The sequence below is a fragment of the Castor canadensis genome, chromosome X, assembly GCF_047511655.1.
Source record: "Castor canadensis chromosome X, mCasCan1.hap1v2, whole genome shotgun sequence".
Classification (NCBI taxonomy): Eukaryota; Metazoa; Chordata; class Mammalia; order Rodentia; family Castoridae; genus Castor; species Castor canadensis.
Genome location: NC_133405.1, coordinates 98,435,140 through 98,455,639, shown reverse-complemented (window position 1 = coordinate 98,455,639; position 20,500 = coordinate 98,435,140). Strand labels below are relative to the sequence as shown.

Here is a 20,500-nt window from a genome sequence, read left to right as displayed (position 1 = left end):
CTATAGACTAGTTTGCCTTTGCTTAGCAGGGACAGCAATATACTTGTGTGTGCACGTGTGTGTGGTGCTGGGGATGGAACCCAGGGCTAGGCAAGCAATCCACCTTTGAGCCACAACTCCAACCACAATCTACCTCCGCAGGTGCTCTTACTGCTTGAGCCACTCCACCAGCCATTTTGTGATGGGTTTTTTTTGGAGATAGGGTCTCACCAACTATTTCCTAGGGGAAGGCTTCAAACCGTGATCCTCCTGATCTCTGCTTCCTGGGAGCTAGGATTACAGGTATGAGCCACCAGCACCCGGCTGTCAGGCTTTTTTACTTGTGTCTTGGATCTCAGTTAAATACCAGTTATTACATGAGTGTTTTAGCAATTGGGGATGATTTCAAAACAACTGTGTCTAAGGCTCTGACTTCCCTTGTTGACTTTGTATCTCGGGCCATGAAACAGGAAGATTCAGGATTCTGACAACCTTTTTGAGACTATAGTTAGTCATCTGGAACAAGCAGACAAATTCTGACCCACACACAACTTTTAACCTCCAAGCAAATGTTTAGGGACTAAAATGGGGGCCCAGAAGTGAACTGGCTCCTTTGGAAATTAGAGCTAACACATCCCATTTGTGGGTAAAAACTTCCTTTCATCTTGCAACAGCAGCTTGGCGAGTTCTCACTTGGTGTGTTAGCCAGTTTTCCCTCACTATGATGAAATATCTGACATAATTAACTTACACAGAGGAAAGGTTTATTTTGGCTTATAGTTTTGGAGGTTCCAATCCATGATTGATTGGCTCCACTGCTGTGGGAAAGCAGCACATCACGATGAGAGTAGGGGTGGAGCAAACTGCTCACCTTGTGAGCCAGGAAGCAAAGACAGGACAGGAAGAGCCTGAAGTGTCACATTCCCCTTCAAGGGTCCAGCCCCAATGGCCTAAGTGCCTCACACCATGCCCCATCTTTCAAAGGTCCACAGCATCTCCCACTAACATCACTGGGGACCAATCCTTTAACACAGGGAACTTTGAAGGACATTCAAGATCCAAACTATAGCACTTAGGAAGTTGTTCTGAAATACGGCATTCCAGATTCCAGTGTCTGCTCAGGAGAGAAATTTCACAGGTTCTATATTCCAAGAGTGACAAATGGGTCATTTAACTTGTCCTGAACCTGGAGGAGGGAGGTAAGACTGACAAATGAAAAGGTTCCCCCACAGTCAGCTCAGTTCTCACCATAACTCACAGCTCAGCATACCACTTGTGATTTCATCCTTCTACTAAGTATTAAAAATGATTTTTATTATACTCTCAATTCTGGGAAATACTGAATTTATTTCTAGTCTCCTTTGTAGTCCATCCTTGTACCCTTGTCCCTGGACCACAGGGAGGATGGTACAGTTTTCCTCTCATGGTCACGAAGGAAGCTGTTTTGAACTGTGCAGGACTGGTGGAACCTGGTGACAGGTGTGGCCCCACTCAGTCTTCATCTGAGTCGCTGGGGCCCATGTACTGGCAGATGGAATCATAATGAAGCTCCACCACCTGACTCTCTCTATGCAGCTGCACCAAAGCTCGGCTCCGTGTTCTGTCCCGGCCCAGCAGATGTCCCACCTAGAGGAGAGGTGGGATGAAGTCATCAAGGCCAGCCTAGACCCTGGGACATCCCTTGGATGACCCCAACCCCCCATTTCTGGGTCCGAGACGCACCCTTCCAGACTGCGGTCCCAGCACCACCATCACACGTTTGCCCTCTACTTTGGGAACCAGAGTCTCCAGCATATCTTCCTTTAGGCCTGCAGATAAGAAAGAGGGGAAATGAGGCCCAGAGCAAGGGCCAGCCCAGCCAGGTCATGTCAGAAGGGCCTTTTCCATATTCCCTAGAGCAACTCTATACCCTGTTGGCAGGTAGAGTCCAACTATAGCCACTGCCGAGCTGAGGGAAGCTAGGAAATATTTCTATTTCATAGAAATAGCTGTAAGAAAGAGAGTATTTACACACAGCAGCTGTAGAAACAGACACCCTTTATTGTGGGTCCTGCCCTGCACTGCGAGCTCAGAACAGCCCTGTAAAGGTATCAGTCTTCAGAGGAAGACAGTTATTTCCATGTTAACTTACAGATGGGGAGAGTGGGGCTCAGATAACTTCTCTCAAGAAAGCATATCATGTTCTGTGCCTGGTCCTGGCTCTTGGCCTTTAAGATGGGAAATCCCCAGCTGCCATGGCTTAGATTTACCTTCCAGGATTCGGCCTTCATCTGTCCGACACACACAGGTATCTGGGCTCAGAACATCTTCAATTGTCATCTGGGGAGATGGATAAGGAGAATGTGAGATGTTAATAGGAGGCAGGCCCTGAGTGAGGAAGGGGACTCAGACTGTGGGGTTCATACCTTGGTGTTGTAGTACTGGCCACCCTTGTGGAGCTTGTCTACAAACCGGACGCGCAGGTCCCTGTGCAACCAGTGATGACTCCTGGAGGCTGCTTTTTCACTCTTGGCCGCAGGCCCATCCTGTCTGTGAAAGAGGTCCGGTACCAGGCTTAGCTCTTTATCACACTTACGTTCCACCCGCCCTTCCAACCTTTACTATGAAACCCACCCATATTGCTGCTCCTAGTTCCTTCTACATGCCTACCTTGCCCTGGAAGCCTTCCCTGACTGCTTGAGCCTCCCAACACCCTGCCTTCTTCCTCTAGCCCCATGCCCGGGGTCCCACCGGTCTGGAGGGTGTTTCCGCTTCCTCTCCGAGTTCTCCTGCCGCCCATGGAAGTCTTGCTTCTGGAGGGCCTTCGATGATGATGGTGTTCCATTTGCTTGCCCTGAGGATGTTTTGTTCACTTGGCCTGTTCAAGGGGTGTTGGGAGATCCAGGAAAGATCCTCAAGTGTCTTACCGCTCTGTCCTCCCAAGACCACATATCACCTAGGGCCATCTCCCTCCTGACAAAGTGCTCCTGCTCCCCATGCTGCTTTTGCCAAGGCTATGAGAACGCCTCTCCCCTTCCTCTTCATCATTCTGAAGGCTCACTGAGGGCTCACTAGAGGCAGCCACCTAGTGAGCCACAGACAGCAGAGTTGTCTGCAACCACCTGTCAAATTGTCCCTCCTGCCACCACGCTGGGCTGCTTTGCTTGCCTCCTCCTTGGTCACATCTTAGTGGGTCTCACTCCTTAGCAAAACTGAGGGCCACCAACCCAAATAGACAAGGACCTCCTGAGGATAGGAACAGATTTCCACATCTGTTTCAACCTGCTTAGAGAGAGGCTAAAGACCCAGGGTCACAATCTTTTTTCAATCAAACTGAATAAACTGGGCTGTGAGTGTGGCTCAGTAGTAGAGAGCCCACTTAGCTTTTGTGAGTCCCTGGGTTCCATCCCCAACACAAACAAACAAAAATGAATAAATTACTCATGTCCCTTCTCAACTGCTAACCTCTGACTGGAAGTCACATACTGCCCTTCCTCGCTGCAGATAGAAAACCCACCTCAGGAGACAGGTGCTTCCCCAACTCCCCCTAGCTACTTCAGAGGCTCACTCACCAGCATGCAAGGCATTTTTGTCAAATTCCTTCTGGGAGACAGGCTGAAGGCAGTACTCACTAACGGTCACCATGCGGCTGCCCACTGCCAGACGAACCATGGCCCTTACGTTGTCAGGATCAAGGCCTTCTACCTAAAATGGGGGGTGGAATGGAGGTAGACAAGGATTGAGTGGACTTCACCCACATTTCTAAGCCAAGCTATCCACCCCTTCCCTCCAACAGGCTTTACCCCTGTTTGTTTCGTCTACCAGGCTGTGATCCTTGAAGGCTAGAACCAGGTCTGGTTCCTGTGCTTCCTCTACTAAACTGTGACCAATGAGAAGTGGGACCGGGCCTGGCTCCTGTGTCTCCCTCAGTAGATTGTGGGGCTCAGACATCCTTCTAGCATTTAATCCTCATAGACCTAGTGGCATATGGCATTATCTCCCTTCTGGCTGGGAACAGAGGCTCGGAAAGGCCTAGTAAGTGGTCCTTGGTCACCTAATGAGGGCACTGGGTTGGGCCAGAAGGACTTTTTCACTTTTCTTAAAACGCAAAAAAAAAAAAAAAATTTTTTTTGGTGGGACTGGGGTTTGAACTCAGGACTTTGCACTTGCAAAGCAGAAGCTTTTACCACTTCAGCCACACCTCCAGTCAAAAATGTTTAAAAAATTAAAAATAAAATACTTAAAAGAATTTAAGCCTGAGGTCTGTAATCTTAGCTACTCAGGAGGCAGAGATCAGGAGGATCGCGGTTCAAAGCCAGCCCAGGCAAACAGTGCATGAGACCCTATCCCGAAAATACTCAACACATCAAAGGGCTGTTGGAGTGGCTAAGTGGTACTGCACTTGCCTAGTAAGTGTGAGGCCCTGAGTTCAAACCCCAATACTGCAAAAAAAAAAAAAAAAAAAGAACTAAAAAAACCCAGCAGTAAAGAAAACAGCTTTAAAATGTTTGCATAATTACACATACTTTAACATTTCCACATTCTTTTTGTAACTCAAGCATTTAAATTTTGGAACTATGTTAACTTACAGGTAATAAACATCTTCCTTGCCACCTGTCTTGGGCTCCAGGGATATCTTAATTCCTTACCTTCCCGTAGAGGCCACGGTGAGGGCCAGAATGGACCAGCACAGCTCTTCCAGGCATCAGTCCTTGAGGAAGGTCTTCCTTATCCTTGTCTTGCTCCCCATCTGGCTTTGGCAGGTGGTAAGAGCCAGTGGAGGCCAGTGCCTGGGCCTCAGTCAGGTTGGCGCCTAGTCCTAACCCCTTGGGCCTCAGTGAGTTGATGCGGGGCTTCACTACTCTGCAGAGAGGAACAGATGCAAATGGAGGATTCAACAGTCTTTAGTGTCTCAGTTCTCTCCTCACTGTCCAAAACCCCATTGGTATTTTCAAGAATGTCCTCTCCAATCTTGAATTAGCACTGTTTTGACTTATAAAAATGGGAATTTCTTTTTGTTTTGTGGTGCTAGGAATCAAACCCAGGGCTTCATACGTTAAGTACGTTCTCTACCACTGAGCTAAACCCCAAACCCCAAAATGGCAATTTCATTTTGGTTCAACCTAATTAACATGCTTGCTCTTACATCATATTTATAGTGGTGTCTAAGTTAGTTCACTGTAACCAAATACACTAATATTTCTACAGAGGGGATCATATGAAGATGCACACTAAGAATGGAAAATAGAGTGTAGAATGCTCAATACCAACTATGGTCACATCTGGCTGCCAAATGGCTTATGAAAAAATATTTGATTTTCAGAATTTTTTTGGAGTTTGCAACTGCAAAGGGATTTTTTTTTTGTGGAACTGGGGATGGAACCCAGGGTCCTGGGCATGGTGCTAGGCAAATACTGTACCACTGAGCTTCAGCTCCAGCCCAAAGAAGGGATTTTAAGTCTGTAATAATAGCACATGTTTAGTCCCTGCTTACTGGGACTGCTTACGGGCCCACTATGCGTGCTTCATGAGAAAAATTTCATTTAACTTAAGCAACAAACTTGTGAAGCCAGTACTGCTACCCCCAATTTTTTCCTATGCTGACACAATGTCTTACCCCCCATTTTTCAGATGAGGAAACCGATCCCAGAGAGGCAGACTTTACATAAAATGGATCCTCTTATGAACTTTCAGAGGTAAATTGTAGTTTTAATCTTTTATTTTCTTTTTTGGTACCAGGGAAGGAAGGGACCTGGGGATTTTCACATGGAAGTCAGTCCCTTTACAATTGGGCCACGTCCCCAGCCCTGGAAGTTTGAAATGGTGGTGGAAGAGCAACTGAACTGGTGAGGGATAACCTGTCTTCCCTCCCTGCCTGGATGGTTTTGGGTTGGTGGGAACCATGGGAATCTTGTTCACACCCATCTGTCCAACCCTCCCCCTCCCCCGGAACTCACTGATTGAAAGTGCGGCCAATACCCTGGCCAGGTTTCCAGCCCATGCCCCGCAGCATGGCCAGCCCATAGGCCTCCACGGGGACTGCCTCATAGTCAGCCTCTTCTGGCACCTACGGGTTCAGGTAGGAGAAGGTGGTCAGGCTTTGCAGTGTATTTGCTGTCCTCAGTGGGGTGACCTTCTATGCTTCTGGCCCTTGACCAGTCAGCTCATGGGGGAATTCAATCTCCTCTTACCATCCCTGACCTTATCCCCCGACATTCAGCCCTTCAATACATTTTTACAAGTAGTGTTCTAGATGCTGAGGATAAAGCAGTGAACAATTTTACAGACAATCCCTGCTCTCTTGGAGGCTTATGTTCTAGTTATTAAAACACACACATACACACACACACACACACACGCACACAATTCAGAGCTGGGCATTGGTGGCTCATGCCTATAATCCTAGCTACTCAGGAGGCAGAAATCAGGAGGATCGCAATTCAAAGCCAACCCGAGCAAACGGTTCCAAGAGACCCTGTTTCGAAAAATCCTTCACAAAAATGGGGCTGCTGGAGTGGCTCAAGGTGAAGGCCATGAGTTCAAGCCCCAGTACAAAAAAAAAAAAATTCAGGGGGCTGGGGGTGTGGCTCAAGTGGTAGAGCACCTACCTAGCACACGTGAAGGCCCTGAGTTCAACCCTAGTACCACCAAAAAATAAAACAGGAACAAAAAACCCAGTATCACCCCCCACCAAAATTTAGAAAATATGGTACATCAGGCAGTAATAAGTTATACGAAGAAAAAGAAAGAAGTGCTAGACACAATGGCACCATCTGTATTCCCACCTACTTGGGAAGCTTAGGCAGGAGGATTGCTTGAGCCCAAGAATTTGAGACTAGTGTGGGGAACACAGTGAGACCCCACCTCAAAAACAGCAGGTTAAGGGAATGCAGAGGGATGGGGAGGGATTGCCCCTGAGGTGACAGAGGAAATGACAGAAGGAACCATGAGGATATGAGAAGGAAGAATGTTCCAAGCACAGAGTATTGTAAGAGCAAAGACCCTGAGGCAGGACAAGACTTGGTATGTGTGGTGAGTATTATGAAAGTCAACATGACTGAAACAGACATGTTGAGGCAAAGAAGGGGCAGAAAGAGATTAATGAGAGCTCCACAGAAGCCAGAAGGCCTTGCTTGAGTCAGGTGGGAGACACAAGAGGAACCCATAAGAAAATTACTGCAATAGTCCGGATGAGTGATACTGATGCCTCAAACCAGCATGCTGGAAGTGGTGATAGTGAGAAGCCTTTAGATTCTGGATGAACTTTATTTTTTTTTATTTTCTTTTTCTGGATGCACTTTAAAAAAGGAGATGATAGGGTTGAGTTGACAGACCTTACATGGGATATGAAAGAAGGAGGGGAGTCAGAGATGGTTCCAAGGTTTTTAAACTGAGTGAGAGAAGAGTGGATGGAGCTGTGATCAACTGAGATGCAGAAGGCTGCAGAAGGAGTCTTCTAGAAGGGAAATTAGAAAAATGAGGTCAAAGCTGGAAGAGGAGAAAGAGTAAAGTGAGCCGGGTGCTGGCTCACTTTGGCTCACCCCTGTAATCCCAGCTACTCAGAAGGCAGAGATCAGGAGGATTGTAGTTCGAAGCCAGTCCAGGCAAATAGTTCACGAGATTCTAGCTTGAAAAAACTCATCACAAAAAAAGGGCTGGTGGAGTGGCTTAAGGTGTAGGCCCTGGGTTTAAATCCCAGTATTGCCAAAGAAAAAATAAAAAGAGTGAAGTGAGGGCTGGGGGTGCCTTGGTTCCCATCTCCCGCACCACCAAAAAAAAAAATGAAGTAGAAAAGAGAGAAAGGAGAGAGAGAGAGAGAGAGAGAGAGAGAGAGAGAGAGAGAGAGAGAGAGAGAGAAATTCTTTTCTTAGAGAGAAAGAAAAGTTCTTTTTTTTTTTCCTGAAGATGAAGGAAAACAGAGCACATCTGAAGACTTCTGAGTCTAGTTCAGTTGAAAGAAAGGTTGGTCTGAGGCTGTAGGAAAACTAGATCCTAAAGAAGCATTACAAAAAATTTATGAATGACGAGGTGAAGTTGGGTCCATGGGTACAAAACACAGACTGGTTATTTCCATGGGCATACTTCTCATATCTCCTGTTGTCACCTCCCACTGTCACTCATTCAAACCTTTACATTTGCTCTAGACACACCAAAAGTTGCCTCACTGACCCACTGACCCATATACCACACTGATTTCCTGCCACTGTGCCATTGCTTGAGCTGTGCTACTTTTCCCTCTCTCATGAAACCTGATCTATCCTTCTAGGCCTCAACTCCTACCACTCTGCTCTGAGTCCTCATTACCTCTAGCTTGGACTACTGGTCCCCTCGCTTCCCCACCTTCACTTACTAGTCTGTTTTGCTTACAGCAGCCAGATGAGAGGGATCCTGTCAAACTGTAGGTTATAACCCTTCTCTTCTGAGGGCATGCCTATGGCTTTCATTTCACTCAGAGTAAAAGCCAAAGCCCTCCCTGTGGCCAAAAGGCCCTGCTTAGTCCAGCCTCCTCTGTGTCATTGACTGTTCCACCCCCTCACTCATTCTAGCCAGCTACATTGATCTCCACATTGCTCCTCACCCACTGCATGAAAAGAAAAAGAAAACAAACAAAAGTCACTCCAGGCAGTGTGTACCCTTATGGTCGTTACCATTTCTATTCCCTCTGTTCTCCATCTCATTCAGATAATCCCAGAATTCATGTACCTTTTCCACACCCTGAGATCTATTCATTAATGCTTCTGAAAAAGGATGGAAGGAGGAAAGGATAGGCAGCAAGCCTCTTAGACACACACAGACTTTTCCTGCTCTGTGCAGGGAGGCAAGCCAGGCAGCCAGGACAGAGGTACTGGGGCAGGAGAGGGGCAAGGGGAAAGCTCACTGTCTCAGTCTGGGGTTCGCTGTCTGCCTCATCCTCATTGGGAATGCATCCTTTCTGGATCACGGGGATGGTGAGTTTGGGGTCAATACCTGCATTCTCTCTGTCTTCCAGAGACTTCTTGGATTCTAAGGAAGAACGGGAGGAAGCAATGAGGTCACACCCTATGCTTGCACCTTCTTCCCCTTCTTCCTTCACTGGAGCAGGGCTAAGGGGTAGGCACTCACCCTCAATGAGCTCTTTCACAGCCTGGGACAGTACACCATCCAAGGCCTCAGTATCAGTGGATGGCCCAGGGATCTGGGTCAGTGGTTGTCTGCGATAACCATTCTGGATTAATGGGATGACTAGTTCCTTGGGGGCTTCTGTAGGCTTCACACTGATATGAACACAGAGGAGTGAAGTTGGGAGAGTAGCAGAGTTAGTGGGTTTGGAGCCACATTCACAGATAACACAAGAGCTAAACTCACTCCCCGCTTCATAGGCCATGCTCTACCTTCTGCTGCCTGGCTGTCCTGTTATGACTCTGATGGTGCATTCCTTTGATTATCCCACAGTTCCCTACAACTAACACACACACTCTCACACTCTCTCTCTCTCTCCTCTGTCTCTCTCTCGGTGGCACTGACGTTTGAACTTAGGGCCTCATGCTTGCTAGGCAAGTGCTCTACCACTTGGACCACGCCCCAGTACTCCTTCCAACTCGTAAATGTCAGTGTCTTCCAGGAATCATTCGTTCCTAGGCCCTCATCCACAATAACCGACAGATCACCATCTTTAATCCAGACTTTAATCCCTCTCCTCCAACTCCAGACTCGATTGCCTTCTAGACGGCTGATTCTCTTCATCAGGCCCTTCATATTCTCCTTCCCTAATTAAGCTGATGACGTCCTCCTTCAGCCTGAATCTGCTGTTCCATCCCTTTCTCCGTATAAGAGAAGATCCATCATTTCAGTTGAGATACCAGGGGTCCTGTCATTCTCCTCTCCTTTCCCTTTCTCAGAACGCACATAATCGTAGTGTCCTCAAGTCCTAAAGACTCTCTGGCTCAAGAATATATTCTCGTCTTAAGCCCCACGGCTACCAGACCAAACTTCCCCACTTCCCCTACAAACTCCCGCTGTCTCGCCTCCATAAATTTTCTCAAGCTATGTTTCAGGCTTTTCAGATTACATTCTTCAGGACAAAGTAACTCAGATTCCGTCCTCCCACCGCACCGATTTACAAGGGCTGAAAAACCCAGCGATTCACCTCTGTAACTGCCTCCCTTCCACGGTCTTCAAGAAATCTTTCTCCTCTGGGGCCAGTCCGGCGCTTTCTCCGCAGTCAGGCAGCCGCCTCCGGACAGACGTGCGAGTGAAGCCGAATGAAATTGGGGCAGTTGAACCTGCAGCCGGCTGCAAAACACCATCTTCGGTACCCGCCATCTTGCCCCGGTTCCCAGATTGGCGCGCTGCTTCCTGGGAAGTTTAGTTTAGGCCCAATAAGCTAGGGGGCAGGCGAGGAGCATAAGAACTACTTTTCCCATAATACACTGTAGCATCGTCAGGCGAAGGCCGACACGGGACCGTGGGAAACAATAGCTGCTCTTTTAAACTTCCTAGGAATGCGCCGCGCGAAGCACACCGGGAAATGTAGTTCATGAACATTGTCCAATTGTGGAAGAGCTATTCATTCTTTCCAGGTGTTCATTGCTTCATGTAAGTGTTTGATAAGTATTTACTGAACACCTACGGTGTGCACTTTTTTGTGTCTTACTTATGTAGGAAGTACAGGTAAATTAATATAAAAAAAATCAGGCGTGAGGTCCTGATTTGATCCTTGGTACCTAAAAAAAAAAAAAAAGATTGGGGATGTAGCTCAGTAGTGGAGCTCTGAGCGCTGCCTCTAATGTGCTCAAGGCCCTGAGTTCAAACTCCAGCACCGCCAAAAAATAGAGATCAGTGAGCGCTAGTGTCTACAATAATAATTTGATACTCAACAAAGCAGTGAATTCAAATACTAATACAATAGTCCTTTTTGTAGAGTCTCATAGTCCATTTTTTGTGGTGCTGAGGATCAACCCCGGGCCTCTCATGCTAGGCAAGTGTTCTTGAACTATATCTCAAGATATAGTTCTGAACTATATCTCCAGCCCAGAACAGTCATCTCTCTCTCTCCCTCTCTTGTTTTTTGAGACACTATCTTACTAGATAGCCCAAGTTGGCCTGGAACATAGTCTAGTCTGGCATGGTCTGATCTTGAACTCCTCACTTCTAATGCCTCTGACAACTGGGTGCTGAGATTATAGCTGGGTATCACCATGCTGACTCTCTGTCTCTCTCTTTCCTCACATTTAAACAGGTATTAAAAAATATATAGCAACAGTAAAGATTATGAGAGCCACTTTGAAGCTTATATTAAAAAAAAAGACTGTGAGAATCAGGTCCTGATATTTCAAAGATTAATGAGGCAGAACCCTCTTATGTAGGACCTTAAGAATTTCAAGTGCTGCTGAGCGCCCACAGCTCACGCCTGTAATCCTAGCTATTCAGGAGACAGAGGTCAGGAGAATCATGACTCAAAACCAGCCAAGGCAAATAGTTAGAGACTCTATCTCAAAAAAAAAGGGCTGGTGGAGTGGCTCAGGTGGTAGAGCGCACACTGCCTAGCAAGCGTAAGGCCCTGAGTTCAAACCCCATTACTGCCAAAAAAAAAAAAAAGAATTTGAAGTGCTGGGGATTAAATTCAGAGTCTTCTGCATGTTAGTCAAGTGCTCTACCAATTAACTATATCCCCAGCCAACCTCAAAGTTTTTTTAGGAATGGGGCATGTATAAAGTGGTGGGAGTATTTAAGCATGGGGCTCTGAGTTCAATCCCCAGTATTACCAAAAAATAAAATAAAATAAAATAAAATGGTGACAAAGTCACAGTGTTTCAAAAAGGAGAATAGTAGGATGATTCAGAGAATGGTCTTAGAAACAGAAGCTCATTGTTTATCCAGTCTCCTGTCTGTGCTTCTCATGGCCCTAGAACCTCAATTGAGAAGGCACTGGTCTTCAATATACAACACAATTGTTTAAATTTTCATTTAGAAATTATTTTAGACTTAAAGAAATGTCCCTAAAGTACTATGGAGTAGTCCTATGTATTCCTTAACCAGAGTCCCTTAAACACTGTCTGTAACAGTAGTATGATTGTCAAAATCAGGAAATCAACATTAGTGCAATACTATTAAAGAAACTATTGACTACTTCCTCTTCCAGGATCCATCTGGGATCTCACATATTGCAACATACTTGTGTGCTTCCTTTGTCTTCTCCAGTCTGACAGGTCTTTAGCCTTGGTCTTTCAAGTTCTTTAAAACTTTCAAAAAGTAACAGTTCAGTCATTTTGCAGGACTTTCCTCAATATGAGTTGGTCTGATGATTTCTCATAATAAGACTAATGTGAGCTTTTGGCAGGAGTGTCACAGATGATATGTCTTTCTAATCAGGTCATATCAAGGGTAGTATGATGTTGGTATGTTATATTACTTTTTATTAATATTTATTTACGGAATGTGGGCGTGGCTCAAGTGGTAAAACACTTAACTAACAAGCATGAGGCAAGGCCCTGAGTTCAATAGCCAGTACCACTAAGAAAAAAAGATTTATTTAGTTAATTATTTAGCTTTTTTTCCCTTTTTTTTTTTTGCGGTACTGGAGTTAGAGCTCAGAGCCTTGTGCTCTATCACTTGAGCCATTCTCCAGCACTGTTTGTTGTTATTTTTGAGACAGGCTCTCATGAGGTAGCCTAGGTTGGCCTGGAACTCGTGATCCTTCTGCCCCAGCTTCCTAAGTAGCTGGCATTATAGAAATGTGCTACTACACCTTTCTATCTTTTATTTTTCTTTAAGAGACAGGGTTTCATTATGTAGCCCAGGTTGCCCCAACCCTCAGGCTCAAGTGATCCACCTCAATCTCCTGAGTCTCAGGGATTACAGGTGACACCACCATACTGGGCTGATATGTCATTCCTAATGGTATTTCTCCACTGGCACTGTTCCCTCTCAAGCATACTGTCCATGGCTGATATGATACCCATTTCCAGGGCAGCACCTGAGGCAATGTACACAACACAGGCTCACACAGACTCAGGCCGGAGGTCCCTGAGCGAATCCCGTCTCAGCCCAGGCTGGCCTGGAACTCTAATTTTCCTGCCTCAGTCTCCTACTGGGATTACAGGTGTGTAGAACCATGTTGGGCTCCTTTTGTTGGTTTGTTCATTCAATGAAGTTTTCTTGAGTGCCTACTCTATTCCAGGCCTTGCTCCCAAGGTGCTCTTAGGAAACTCAGGGAGTACAAGTGTGCTTAACACTGTAGATGCACCAATGGCTGTGGGGAGGACTGGCTGAGTAAGCACAAGGCAGATTAATTGTGCCCAGTACTCTTTCCAGGAGGGGCTGAAGATTGAAAATACATTCTAAAGGATGGCAGGAAGTGAAACTGGGTGATGTGTAGGGACTAGGTCAGGCACAGCAGAGAATTAAGGGCTTAGGACTTTTTGCTGAGGTCATGGGGGAGTTATGAAAAGGTTACATGATACGTCAAAATTTGTGTTTTAGGGACTGGGGGTGGTAGAGCCCTTCCAGAGCATGCACAAGGCTCTGGGTGCCATCCTGAGTACTACCTGAAAACCGTGTTGAAAAAATGAGGTATATGAAAGATACACAGTCAATACTCTAGCATGAAGCCGAGTTCAATCCTACCAAAAAAAAAAAAAAAGAGAGAGAGACAGCCAATATTATCAAAATGCAAAGCACTCTTGGAGTTTAATAACTATAAAAGACAAGCAATATCACACTTAAAAAGGAGCAATAGATATAATCACATAAGCCACACATATGAGATATAAATAGCCTATCCAGGCATGGTGGTACCTGCCTGTAATCCCAATGACTCAGGAGACAGAGACAGAGATAGGAGGATCACTGTTCCAGAACATGCTGGTCAAAATTAGTGAGACCCTATCCCAAAAACAAACTAAAAGTGGGCAGGGTGTGGCTCAAGGGACAAAGTGCCTGCTTAGCAAGCGTGAGGCCTTCAGTTCAAACCCCAGTACTGCAAAAAAAAAAAAAGACTGTTAATTGTGTAGTAGCAGCTGGGAATGTAGCTCAGTGACCATAAGGCCTATGTTTGATTCCCAACACCACCAGAGGAAAAAAAAAAGAATGAAAAAGACTACTAATGGGGTCTTACTTGATTGTTTTTTGGTATCTTTCTGGACTCTTACCACTGGTCAAGTAGAAAATTTGGTAAATATATTTCTTTTGGTTCTTTTTTTTCCCTTTGGTAGTCCTGAAGGTTGAACTCAGAGCCTTGAGTTTGAGCAAGTGTTCTACCTCTTCAGCCACACCCTCAGCCCTTTTGCCTTTATTTTTCAGATAGGGTCTTGCACTTTTTGCTCTAGCTGGTTTCAGACAATGATGATCCACTGATCTCTGACTCCTGCTTAGCTGTAGTCAGAGCAGTTTGAAGTCAGGGCCTCAAGCTTGCTAAGCTGGTACTCCATCACTTAAACCATGCCCCCACTGGCTTGTTTTTTGAGATAAGGTTTTGCCAACTTTTGTCCTGACTGCCCTGGAACCAAAATCCTCCCATCTTTGCCTCATGTGTAGCTAGGATTACAGGTGTGTAAATGTCACAGTGTATCTCCAGAAAAACAATAAAAAATTGCAGACAGTTGGCAGAATGGCTCAAGTGGTAGAGTGCCTGCCTAGCAAGCACAAGGCCTCAAGTTCAAACTCTAGTACTGCAAAAAAAACATTGGGGGCAATTTAAGTGTCTACCCCATAGTCCTGGCTCCTACCCAACACTATGCATCTATGTATCTTTTTTTTTTTATAGTACTGTGGTTTAGAGTCAGGGCTTCCTGTTCTACCACTGGAGCCATGTTTCTAGCCCACTATGTATCAATTAATCATCTACCTAGTTATATATCTATAACTTAACATAGTTGTTAATACTGATAAGGCAAGTCTTATGTATTATTTGTGACAATTCATCAATCTGTATGCTTACAAATAAATCTGTGTTACACTGCTATTAAATAGGTAAAGCTGGAAGTGGTGTGGTGGTATACTCCTGTAATCCCAGCACTTTGAGAGGCTGTCAGGAGGATAGAGTTCAAGGACACCCTGGGATACATAGTGAGACACTGTCTCAAAAAAAAAAAAGTAAGCTTGAAGTATAGCTCAGTGACAGAGTGTGTGCTTAGCTTTATCCCTAGCACCAGAAACAAAAAAAGGTTTAAAAATTTCTTCATGCATTGGCAGATGATAATATCTAGAATATATTTTGGGGGTAGAATTCAGGGCCTTGCATTTCCTAAGAAGCCAGATTGTCAGCCCTTTTGTGTTGATGATTTGTGACTTTTTTGGTGGTACTTGGGTTTGAACTCAGGGCCTCATGCTTGCTAGGCAGTGCTTTACCACTTGAGCCACTCCACCAGCCTAGTTTTGTCCCTGTTTTTGAGATAGGGACTCCTGAACTATTTTCCTGGGGCTGGCTTTGAACCATGATCCTTCTGATGTCTGCCTCTTTAGTAGCTCAGATTACAGGTGTGAGCCACCAGTGCCCAGCTCTCACATCCTGCACAAGTTTGTCCTAACTGGGAGTGACAGACAGAAGACCAAACATGCATAAAGCTGGGGCCAGTTAGGCTGTGTGCTCGGATGAAGACACACCAGCACCCTCCATCTCCAGTGAATTTATTATATACAGTGGCAACACGAGGTGGAGAGGCAGTTCTGGCGGGGGGTGACTGTGATCCTCGGAAACAGGAGGAACCTGTGACAGCTTCTCTCTGAACTTAAATATTAAAGGAAAAAACAGCTGTACTGCATCTTACCCACTTCTGCAGCTGAGGCTGTGCCAACCCAAGCGTGCAATTTATTGGACACAACTATGCTTGCTGCCTTCTGCAGTTTGGGGCTGTGCCAAACTCAAACCCACAGCTTATTTGAAACACCTGTCTGCTCTCCACACGCAGCTGTTTTTTTTTTTTCCAGTGCTGGGGTTTGAACTCAGGGCTTACACCTTGAGCCACTACACCAGCCCTTTTTGTGATGGGTTTTTTTCAAGCTAGGGTCACTCAAACTATTTGCCTGGGCTGGCTTTGAACCACGGTCCTCCTGATCTCTGCCTCCTGAGTTGCTAGGATTACAGGTGTGAGCCACTGGCACCCAGCCATGTGTTGGTTATTTCCTTCATGCCCAAGGTAACCTGGATCTGGATCCTATTTGTGCTTCCCTGGAGTAGGTGAGGATGACAGGTGTGTGCCAATGCTCCCAGCATTTGGTTGAGATGGGGGTCTTGTGAACTTTTTCTATGGCTGGCCTGGAACAATGATCCTCCTGATCTCAGCCTCCGAAGTAGCTAGGATTATAGGCATGAGCCACTGTCACCTGGCTGAAAAGCTCTTATGACTAATAAATTCAGCAAGGTTACAGGATAGAAGATCAATAGTCAAAAATCAAGTGTCCTCAAGAGGCCACGAATAGCCAAGGCAATACTCAGTCAAAAAAACAATGCAGGAGGTATCACAATACCTGACTTCAAACTATATTCAAAGCAATAACAATAAAAACAGCATGGTACTGGCACAAAAAAAGACATTAAGACCAGTGGAACAGAATAGAGGATCCAGATATGAAGCCACACAACTATAAGCAACTTATCTTTGACAAAGGAGCTAAAAATATACGATGGAGAAATAGCAGCCTCTTCAACAAAAACTGCTGGGAAAACTGGTTAGCAGTCTGCAAAAAACTGAAACTAGATCCATGTATATCACCCTATACCAAGATTAACTCAAAATGGATCAAGGATCTTAATATCAGACCACAAACTCTAAAGTTGATACAAGAAAGAGTAGGAAATACTCTGGAGTTAGTAGGTATAGGTAAGAACTTTCTCAATGAAACCCCAGCAGCACAGCAACTAAGAGATAGCATAGATAAATGGGACCTCATAAAACTAAAAAGCTTCTGTTCATCAAAAGAAATGGTCTCTAAACTGAAGAGAACACCCACAGAGTGGTAGAAAATATTTGCCAACTATACATCAGACAAAGGACTGATAACCAGAATATACAGGGAACTTAAAAAATTATATTCTCCCAAAACTAATGAACCAATAAAGAAATGGGCAAGTGAACTAAACAGAACTTTCTCAAAAGAAGAAATTCAAATGGCCAAAAAACACATGAAAAAATGCTCACCATCTCTAGCAATAAAGGAAATGCAAATTAAAACCACGCTAAGATTCCACCTCACCCCTGTTAGAATAGCCATCATCAGCAACACCACCAACAGGTGTTGGCGAGGATGCGGGGAAAAAGGAACCCTCTTACACTGTTGGTGGGAATGTAGACTAGTACAACCACTCTGGAAAAAATTTTGGAGGCTACTTAAAAAGCTGGACATCGATCTACCATTTGATCCAGCAATACCACTCTCGGGGATATACCCAAAAGACTGTTACTCCAGAGGCACCTGCACATCCATGTTTATTGCGGCACTATTCACAATAGCCAAGTTATGGAAACAGCCAAGATGCCCCACCACTGACGAATGGATTAAGAAAATGTGCTATCTATACACAATGGAATTTTATGCAGCCATGAAGAAGAACGAAATGTTATCATTCGCTGGTAAATGGATGGAATTGGAGAACATCATTCTGAGTGAGGTTAGCCTGGCTCAAAAAACCAAAAATCGTATGTTCTCCCTCATATGTGGACATTAGATCAAGGGCAAACACAACAAGGGGATTGGACTATGAGCACATGATAAAAGCGAGAGCACACAAGGGAGGGGTGAGGATAGGTAAGACACCTAAAAAACTAGGTAGCATTTGTTGCCCTTAACGCAGAGAAACTAAAGCAGATACCTTAAAGCAACTGAGGCCAATAGGAAAAGGGGAACAGGTACTAGAGAAAAGGTTAGATCAAAAAGAATTAACCTAGAAGGTAACACCCACGCACAGGAAATCAATGTGAGTCAATGCCCTGTATAGCTATCCTTATCTCAACCAGCAAAAATCCTTGTTCCTTCCTATTATTGCTTATACTCTCTCTACAACAAAATTAGAAATAAGGGCAAAATAGTTTCTGCTGGGTATTGGGGGGGGAGAGGGAGGGGGCGGAGTGGGTGGTAAGGGAGGGGGTGGGGGCAGGGGGGAGAAATGAACCAAGCCTTGTATACACATATGAATAATAAAAGAAAAATGAAAAAAAAAATCAAGTGTCCTTCTATACACAATCTGAAAATAAAATTAAGGAAAGAGTTTCTGGGCTAGGGTGTAGTTCAAGTGAAGTCCTGAGTTCAAACCGCAGTACCACCAAAAAGAAAAAAAAAGAAAGACAATTTATACCTACAATAGAAAGAAAATAATAAAATACTCTGGGCTTGAAGTGGTAGAGTTCTTGCCTGGCATGTGAAAAGTCCTGGGTTTGATCCCTAGCACTGGAAAATAAGTAAGTAAGTAAGTAATAAATACTTAAGGGCTGGGCGCAGGTGGTTCACGCCTATAGTCCTAGGGAGGATGAGACTGGGAGGATCATGAGCTGAGGCCAGCACTGGCAAAAAGTTAGTGAGACTCCCATTTTAGCCAATAGATAGGTGCATTATTGTCATCCCATCCAGGGCAGGGATATAAAAAATAACCAAAACAAAAAGGCCTGGAGGCATGGCTCAAGCAGTAGAGGACCTGTTTAGTAAGGGTGACACCCTTAGTTCAGATTCAGGTACTGCCAAAAAAATAGAAGCTGGGTGCCAGTGGCTTGTGCCTGTAGTTCTAGCTGCTCAGGAGGCAGAGATCAGGAGGATCACAGTTCAAAGCCAGACCTGGGAAAATAGTTCAGGAGACACTATCTCGGAAAAAAAACATCACAAAAAAGGGCTGGTGGAGTGGCTCAAGGTGTAGGCCCTGAGTTCAAATCCCAGTACCAAAAAAATAAGTAAAATACTTAGGGATAAATTAAACAAGGAAGTCATAAGGATTATGCACTTAAAACTATAAGACATTGTTAAAAGACACCAAAGAAAACTTTTATGAATGCTTATGGAAGGGGGTGTGGTTCATGTGGTAGAGAGCCATGTGCTTACAAAGCCTTAGGCTTGATTCCCAGCAGACAGGAAGGAAGGAAGGACGGAAGGAAGAAAGAGGGAAATATATTCTACACAGTTCTGATTCTAGTTTTGGAGGGTCCTGACTCTTAAAATATAAATATATTATTTTTATACTCGGGTAGCTAAGCATTTAACAAAGAGGGTAAATGACCTACAAAAGTTCATTTTGTCTCCAGGTAGTAGCAGACACTGGAACCCATGTTGCCTGGCTCCAGAGTTTGGAGTCTTACCAGATTCTTTTTTAAAAACATTCTTTGTGAGCATATATGAGCTGTACAGAGGGATTTCATTGTAACATTTCCGTATGTGCTCACAATGGACCTTGATTAGATTCACCTCCGTCATTCACCCTCATCTTTCCTTACCTGATTCTTGATACTGACTCAGGGGTTGTGCTGGAGTTCCAGCCTGGCCCTGTCCACTGCCCTTCTTCCACTCTCATTGTCCTCCACCACCCTCCTCACCTTCCTAATCCGAAGGTTTATTAAGGCAGCCCACAGCACCATGGAGTATTCACAGCTCCCCAAAAGTGGCCAACGTTTTCTTGCCTGACTAGTATTTACCATGCTAGGACCTCAGGAAAGGAGGCAAATGAGTCGTGGGATAGGCCAATATCCATGACATCCTTGTGGTCCAGCTTGATGACCACAGGGGGAACAAAAGAGACTGAGAAAACAGTTGAAGACTCTCCATAGAATCTACCGAGGCCACGCCCCCTTAATTAACATTCTACTCACGTCTTTGAACTCACATCCGGGTCTTGTCAACTCCCCTCAGATAATCCTCAAGGCTCCGCCTTCTTTCCCTCTTTCTTTTTTCTTGGTGGGGGCACTGGAGTTTGAATTCAGGATATCATACTTGCTAAGCAGGCGCTCTACCACTTGAGCTACTCCTCCAGGCCAAGGCTCCGCCTCCTTAACAAATAATCCTGGGCCAGCCATGGCCAACTATTTGAATAATCCTCCAGATCTTCCTACCTGCCACTAGTAACATGCAGGCCCCACCCCTCTAATAACACCAGGAGCCCCCACCCTGGAGCTTTCTATCACAGGATTTGACTCCTGAACATGCAGGCCTCGCTCTCTAATGAACCTCTAAAGCCTCAACCCATTCCTCACACTTCAAGCTCCGCCCCCAATGCATTCGGAGTTTGCACCACTGGACTGGCATCCCAGACCCGCCTCTTTGCCGAGTACCCCTCCCCACCACTCCCCAGGTTCCACCTCCTCAGAAAACACTTGAAGTCCCAGTAATCATCCAGCACAGCACCTTCAATGAATCTTCGGGCGCTCGCCTGTCGCAATAACCCTAAAGGAATACGCTGGCAAAACACAAGGGCCCCCTCCTCAAAGCATCCTCTGAACCCCGCCCTCCAGAATCACATCCCATTCCCCGCCCCCCCGACACTTTAGAACGCAGTCCCTCTTAGATCCCGCCCCCTGGAAACCCCGCCCCGTCACCTACCCTCCTTGCGCAGGCGCAAGGTGGTGCCCGCCCTTCGTACCAGCGCTGA

General features: G+C 45.4%; 1 protein-coding gene across 6 annotated transcripts; it reads right to left on the bottom strand.

Annotated features, from left to right (window-relative positions):
* Positions 1-1,306: 1,306 nt before the first annotated feature.
* Gpkow (G-patch domain and KOW motifs) lies at positions 1,307-20,336 on the bottom strand. 6 transcript variants are annotated; one of them, XM_074062926.1, is made up of 13 exons: positions 20,257-20,296; positions 19,725-19,818; positions 10,085-10,293; positions 9,061-9,212; positions 8,837-8,961; positions 5,916-6,025; positions 4,608-4,821; positions 3,531-3,663; positions 2,629-2,836; positions 2,385-2,508; positions 2,229-2,298; positions 1,702-1,787; positions 1,307-1,605 (listed from the first exon to the last, which is right to left on the bottom strand). In XM_074062926.1, exons 3-13 carry the CDS (start codon positions 10,258-10,260, stop codon positions 1,471-1,473), a joined length of 1,533 nt encoding a protein of 510 aa, XP_073919027.1. In that variant the 5' UTR covers positions 10,261-10,293; positions 19,725-19,818; positions 20,257-20,296; the 3' UTR covers positions 1,307-1,470. The 6 variants fall into 6 exon arrangements, with proteins under 6 accessions (XP_073919027.1, XP_073919029.1, XP_073919026.1 ...); XM_074062928.1 differs by lacking the exon at positions 19,725-19,818 and having other exon boundaries at positions 20,257-20,336; XM_074062925.1 differs by lacking the exon at positions 20,257-20,296 and having other exon boundaries at positions 10,085-10,661; positions 19,725-20,158.
* Between the last annotated feature and the right edge of the window lie 164 nt (positions 20,337-20,500).